General features: G+C 30.5%; 1 protein-coding gene across 1 annotated transcript; it reads right to left on the minus strand.

The window, feature by feature from the left end:
• Nucleotides 1-248: 248 nt before the first annotated feature.
• On the minus strand, nt 249-4,642 carry LOC113872907 (UDP-N-acetylglucosamine--dolichyl-phosphate N-acetylglucosaminephosphotransferase). Its single transcript, XM_027510787.1, has 11 exons — nt 4,272-4,642; nt 3,209-3,296; nt 2,996-3,087; nt 2,772-2,890; nt 2,425-2,540; nt 2,224-2,351; nt 2,044-2,130; nt 1,373-1,433; nt 1,235-1,275; nt 1,025-1,145; nt 249-504 (listed from the first exon to the last, which is right to left on the minus strand). The coding sequence occupies exons 1-11, from the start codon at nt 4,622-4,624 to the stop codon at nt 445-447; spliced, it is 1,266 nt and encodes a 421-aa protein (XP_027366588.1). The 5' UTR covers nt 4,625-4,642; the 3' UTR covers nt 249-444.
• Between the last annotated feature and the right edge of the window lie 2,467 nt (nt 4,643-7,109).

The raw sequence follows: 7,109 nt of genomic DNA on the forward strand, positions 1-7,109 counted from the left end.
ATACCACATTTCATAATTGTTTGCTACATACATAAATGAGAGAATTAAACGACATTATAATATATCATAACAATAAAGACAAAATTGAAAATAAATTTTTATATAGAAACTAATATATAAATTTTTTACCAATAAAGATTCAATTACAAAAATTGGTATTGGTCTTATATAAGGATTAAAACATAACTTATCCCAATAAACAATTATCTTGTTAAGGGATGACATATAAAAAATGTTAGTTGTTCAAGGTCCGAGACGAAATTAAATTGGTGTATTTCTGAGTTAGTACAAAAATTCAAATAACAAAAAAGAAATCCCTTCGCCATCAAAAGCTATATCCCTATATTCACGCTAGAAACAGTTTTTCTACAAAAATGATTATACAACAAATTTAGCCTCTCGGGGGGTTCTCATCCATATCCTACTTTTACCAGCTTCGTGCTTTTATTTGTACCAACCAGCAAGGAAATGCCTCAGCATGAAACAAAAACCACACGCAAAAGCCTGTCCAAAGAAAGGTAAAAGGATATAAGCCTAATACATCATATCATATCAATGTTCCAACTGAAGTAGTATCCTCTGAAAATCCATGCATAATGTATCCATATCACAAAAATAGGTTAAAACTGGTTAAAATTTTTCATCATTTCAACCAATCATCCAATCCAAAATCAGAAATATTATGATTGAGTTTGCAATAAAATATATGTACAGATACAACAAATTATGGTGTTAAAATTTACTCCCTAGATCTTTTTAATCAATATTTATAACCCTGCATTCTCTTCTAAAGTGTACTCCTCACATTTAAAGAGCCAAATCCAAAAAAATAAATAAAAAATAAAGCAGTTCACCCCGGATTAGGAAGACTAATGAACCACTACTGGTTTGCTTGAATCACACAAACATATGTTGAACTTAACCCTTACAGAAGTTCAATTTGGAAATAGAATACAAAAAAATAAAAGAAAAATTTAAAAAGATACAGGGACTACAAGAAAAAAAGTAAAAAAAAATAAATCACCTGGAAAACAAGAAGATAAATACAAAGAGTCTTTTCTGACTTCCGGCCTAAATTTCTTAAGAAGAAGTTAACAAGTGTCCCATCATTTGTCCCGGTCAGGAGTCCAGTTTGAGGGTCAAACCTGAATGGGTAGATGATACACAAGATTTCAACCAAACAAATATATGCAAGATGCTGAAACATTACCAGAATACATCTCTCAAAGCCTACCTTGGCAGACGATGACGTGGACATGGAATGTAGCCAGAAAGCTGGAGGAAAACGTATTCTATATTAGACATATTTGGAAGAGTTTAAATATCTCACAAATTCAAAAAGTGAATGGAGTGATTCTGTCAAGTATCAAACCTGGGGGAGTGACAAGAGAAAGTTCAAAACTTGAGGCAGGAAGAAAATCAAGAGAGTTTCACTGAAGCAAAAAGTAAAAGAGATAAAATTATTACAAGGCAATCAATAATCACAATAATGCGAGTTCTTAAATCTCAGTGGAAAGAATGCACACAAATGCGTTAGCATTCAGCATTATACTTCTGTTTCTCTCTTTCCAAATCCTAGCAGATGACCAATCAAGTCATCTGCTAAAGGCTTACATTGCAAAGTTTGAGACAAAGCTCAGAAAGTCATGTTAATCACGAACCATATTTACAAATACTTCATGGAAGGAGAAAAGGTTGAAGTATGACGGGAAGGCAAAGAGGAGTCCCCAGGGAAAAATGAAGTAGTTTCACTAAGGACGGAAAGGAATATTCCTTGATGAAAAACTGAAAAATGGTAGGTTTTCTAATAAAATTAGGCAAAATCACTCACCCAATTACTTTGTACAGAATTGGAAAGATTGAAGTGAGACCAGAAAAAAGAAACATTTATCAGCAAGTTTCAACTTATGAAATGAAGATTGACCATAGATTTGTCTACACAACATGACGACAATTGATCATTTAGAACAGATAGCAAGACTAGGGGTGCAAAATTTACCCTATATTAATTTTTTTGTCAGATAAAAGTAAGGATATACCTACCTAAAATGACCTAAAATGCCAACCACGGCCATAGTCATACCAGCAAAATATGTATATGTATCACCAACAAAAACTGAAGAGGGATACCTATAATAAGAACGCATGACTGTTAGTAAAACTGCTCTTGATGATGCAAAAAAAGGGTTTGAAACAAAATGATATAGATAAATCATTCAATACCAGTTGTAAGAAAGTAAAGCCAAAGAGGTAGCTAGCAAGGGCTGAACTAAGTAAATAGAGAATGCATGTGCTTGCTTATATTCAGGATCTGTTGATGCTCCAATTTGCATAATATTGTGTATTAGGATCTGCACATCCACAGTACTGTAAATTTCATGACCAAAGTGGACTGGGTTAACTTTTACAAGCTTTGATACGTACAGCTGAAGAGATAACCACTGTCTGCCCAACTTCAAGGCCATTTATTCCAGCATGTATATTGATGGAATTTGTGCAGAAAACAGCCAATAGCCCCATATACAGTTTATATATCCATCCTGCCTCATAAAATGTAGTCAAAATAGTGATTATTTACAGTAGAGAAATGTTAGCAATATACTCTCTATTATTGGTTAAAATTTATTGAGAATTACAAAATTATGTGCATCTTACTCCTAATTAAATTTGCACCATTCATAATTTCATAGTTTCCAATAAATTTCAACCAATATTAAAGTGTATTGTTAACACTCCTCTTTATCATTTGCATAAAGGTATGAAAAGCTTACCAAGATCCAAAACTTCTATCCCAATATGTGGGACAAGTGGCTTTGGGATAACTATAGTAGTGTGTCCAGCATATGCCATTAACAAAGGAAGTGCAGCAATTGACGGGAGTAGTAATTTTCTGTTCTTCACAAGGACATAATATCAAAAAAGATATTATTCTAAGTCTACATTAGTTGGCATGCACAAGACTTAAGAGGTAAATAATGAAAACCTGTATACTCACACTCTCCATGGAACATCAAGGACATCATCAACAAATCCAAGCAATGTCATGAAACAGATGCATGCTAATGCTGCATTGTACTCAACAAGCCACTGCAAAATCCAAAGTGTTCATAAATAAAGTGCTCCATTCTTCTATTGATATCAGTCCCAGGTTATTAGTTTGAATCAATGAGTCAAATTACCATACTAATAACTTGAAACATATACTTACATTTGAATCTGCCTTGAAGTTAAAATACTGAAATAAGATTGCCACAACCAAGAAGACAATACCAACAACTATACCTAATGACTCAGGCCTGCACAGAAAATTGTAGCAGTGAAAAGCCAGTAATTTTATGATAGCAGATCAGAATCCTTCCTATGCATACATGACATACCTACTTGCATAATTCATATAATACCAAATAAATCCTTTCCAAGGTTTTATTTTCCACTTAAAATTTGTAAATGAATGTTTCATAACTTTAAATACGGTACAGCAATAGTCTTCTTACTCTATTCAATTTAACCTTTTCTTGTCACTTTTGTACACTGAAAAATTTAATCTCTATATGCTGCTTGTTAAATTAAATCATCAGCAGAACTACCCATTTGCAACTTGTAACATCCTCATTCTTATCACACACACCACCTAAAATCTAAACTGAAAATGTCAAATTCTAGTATCCATTAACAAAGGAATAAAGGAAATAAGCAAAGGATATAAATAACATAAAATCAATTCAACAACTCAAAATGTAGAACTAAGAAAACAATCCGTATGGCTACAATTTATACATCCATATTTACAACTTTATCAAATGTACGTATAAGTCTGGCATATAATCATATCATAAAGGTTAAAAGTTTCCAACCAGAGAACCTCATGCTACTCAGCATCAACATACAAAAATAAATAAATAAATAATTCGAAAGATGTGATGAACAATCCATGAACAACATGCATAGAATTAAAAAGAAACTTAACGATCATATGGAATAGCATATGTCTAATATTTTAGAACAGAGCTCAATCACAAAAGAAAGAAAAAAATATACATCAAACATCCCCCCCCCCCCCCCCCAAAAAAAATAAAAATAAAAATCCAACCAAATGCTCAATCTATGACTTCAATTTATATAAATAATAATAATTAAAAAAAAAACAGCTAACCCATATTATAAATATTAAAAAAAAAAAAAAACCAGATCTTCAAAACAAAATCCAACGCAAATCCATTTCATAAAATAATAATAATAAAAAGCAATGGAGCATTGAGAGAAAAACTCACACTTTGACATTTCCCTGAGGGGTACCCTTTTTGTTAATATCAAATCCAAAGAGGTTTCGTTTGAGAACGTATCTGGATGCCACGGGGATCATTCTGATAGTGATGAATAGCGCTGCTAGGCTCATTACGGCGTTGATGATGATGGATCTTCGAAGTTCGGGTTCTATGGCGTAGTGGTAGAAGATGAGATACAAGTAAGGGAGAGAGAAGAGAGAGAGCTTCAGAAGAAGACCCCATTTGGCAGGTGCAATTGGGGGGTCAGAAGTAATTGGCTTTTCGTCGGGTTTGCGCTGTGTGTTTTCGCTCGCAGCAGAAGAAGGTTCTGTTGATGAGAGTCTCTTTCGTGCTGCCATTGTTGTTTTGCAGAGGTTGGAGTGACCTTCAATTTTATTTGAGGACTGCTTTTGATTCTTCTCTCTTTTCTTTTCTTCATTTACGGTCGTCATAGAACCAATTGGGTGATGCCATTTCATCGAGAGTGATCAACGTGGAAACTTTATTCTTTTTAAATTAAACATAAATTTATACATATGCATGAGCAATATTTGTTTTTAAAATTTTACTTTATATTTTTAGTAAGTTAGCATGGTTACTTTAATTAGTGTCCTGTTAATAGATGTTCGAAAAGTTATAAGTAATTTTGTATAAATAATGTTAATGTATATTAAAAATCATAATTGAGGTGCATGAACAACTTTTTTATTAAAATTTTTAATTTTTAATTATTTAATTAATAACTTAAGTTATGTTTGATAAAACCAGTTAAAAGTTGCAAATTTATAAAATTGTTTATAAGTTAAGTTTTAATTTAACTATGAAATTAACTGAAAGTAAGTTATGAACTTATAAAAAAAGTTGTTTATATTATTAAAATTATTTGATAAACTATCTATACAGCCAATTAATTAAATAATTATATGTTGTGGTCCGTGTTAAAATTTTCCCATACCTAAATTTTGTTTAATGGAAATCGTAAAAGAATATTTTAAATATTTTAAAAACATTTGTTAAAAAAAATCTAGAAATGTATACTATATAAAAAATATATATCATTTAATGATTGGAAACCTAAAAATTAGCAAATGTCCTAGACATATTATTAACATGTTTATATAAAATATGGTAAGGATTCACTTCTTAAAAAAATTTAACTAAAAGAATCAAACTTTAAGCCATTAAAGAAAAGCCTTTCGAATCAATTTGCTTGTGTGTGTGTAGATGAGAATGACTATAATGACCTTTATTTGTTAACAGGAAATTTTGGAAACAGATTAAGAACATGTTCACTAAAGATTAAAAGGTTAGCTAAAAGGTAAAAGCTCAAAATTTTTAAAAAACTAATATATATATATATATATGTGTGTGTGTGTGTGTGTGTGTGAATCTAAATTTTTAAGCAAAAGTATTTTCATGAGTTATCTTAAATATAAGTAATTTTAAGAGTTAAGATCTACTCATTAATATTTTTTTTATTCCATTCAAAAACAAAATAAATACATATTTAATCATATTAGTTTATTTTTGCATGTAATATTTTTTAAAATATAATTAAATATTAAATTATATAAAATTTGATATACATGATAAAATTAAATCAGGATGATTTTATATTTAAATTAATTAATCTCACATTTATAAAAAATTATTAAATAATCCATAATTGTCCAAATTTGACATTAAATGTCAATAAATTCTAACTCTAATTTTAAAAGCTAATTATCTCTCTCTAATAATTATGTTTTTTTTACATCATTTATCTTGTAAATTCGATCTTAATTTAAATTTTAAATTTAATTTTTAATTTAAAATCTTCATATTTTTAATTTAATCTTATTTAATATAATAATATATGTCTTGTTAAAAATTAAAATATTTAATTTTAAATTAATAAAATATATTAAATTTAAAAATAATTATACTATATTTTTATTATTGAAAATACTATTACGTGTCAGATACACTTAGATATATATTTAAGAAGTATCAAAAATTAAATTTATTTTTAAAAATTAAATTTAAACTCGATACGGTTGGGATACAGCTATAAATAGTCTGATATGACTCAGAAACGACTCCAAATCGGCTTGACTAAAAACAATGGTCAGCTTGAGTGAATTAACAATATTGAAATGGAGAGTTTCAATCCGTCTTTCATTTCTCCATTTCCGTTATTATTCATGAGTTAGGAATGAAACCAAAACTTATCGAAAAATAAAAAATCAGATAGGGTTCAGAACTCATCAATTTCCCCATTTCTGTCATTGTTTTGAGGTTCGATTCCGGGCTTCACAGTTCCTGAACTTTGGAGCCGTATATTAGCGTTGAAATGGAAGGTACCCAAAAAGTAAAGAGAAGAGGATAACCCCACACAACTAGGTACCTTCGACCCATCGTATCCTTTCTTCTTCAACACCTCCGGCGCCACGTAAGCTGACATTCCGTATGGCGTGAGGAGCATCCTGTTGGATCTTCGCTGCTCCGGCAAGGTAGGGAGGGAAAAGTTGGAGACCTTGAGTTCCTCATTCTCGTAAAGGAGATTTTCGAGCTTCAAGTCACAGTGGGTGTGTTCTCATTGTTCTAAACTTTGTTCCTCTTCTCTCTTCTCTAGATTTCAACAATTTTAACATTCTTTCTCCATTGGTGTGGCAGTAAAATCTCACAAACTTCCTCTTTCATAATCTCCTCTTTTCTATTCATTTTATAGCAATAAAGTAAAATTGTTATTCTTGCATTTTTTCACAGTTGTGTTTGATGACAAAAAATAAGTTTTAGTTCTGGCTCAAATTTTAGAATTCCAAGTAACTTTGGTTCATTAGAACTTCAAGATGATCATGCTCC

This window comes from Abrus precatorius, unplaced genomic scaffold (assembly GCF_003935025.1).
Source record: "Abrus precatorius isolate BTA unplaced genomic scaffold, Abrus_2018 Scaffold7, whole genome shotgun sequence".
Taxonomy (NCBI): domain Eukaryota; kingdom Viridiplantae; phylum Streptophyta; class Magnoliopsida; order Fabales; family Fabaceae; genus Abrus; species Abrus precatorius.

Excerpts from the sequence above, each read along its gene's own strand:
- LOC113872907 (XM_027510787.1), bottom strand. The coding sequence starts at position 4,624 with ATGGCAGCACGAAAGAGACTCTCATCAACAGAACCTTCTTCTGCTGCG. Across the intron at positions 2,352-2,424 it reads CAGTGGTTATCTCTTCAGCT|ATCCTAATACACAATATTAT; the intron begins GTACGTATCAAA and ends GTGGATGTGCAG. Across the intron at positions 1,146-1,234 it reads CCACGTCATCGTCTGCCAAG|GTTTGACCCTCAAACTGGAC; the intron begins GTAGGCTTTGAG and ends CTACCCATTCAG.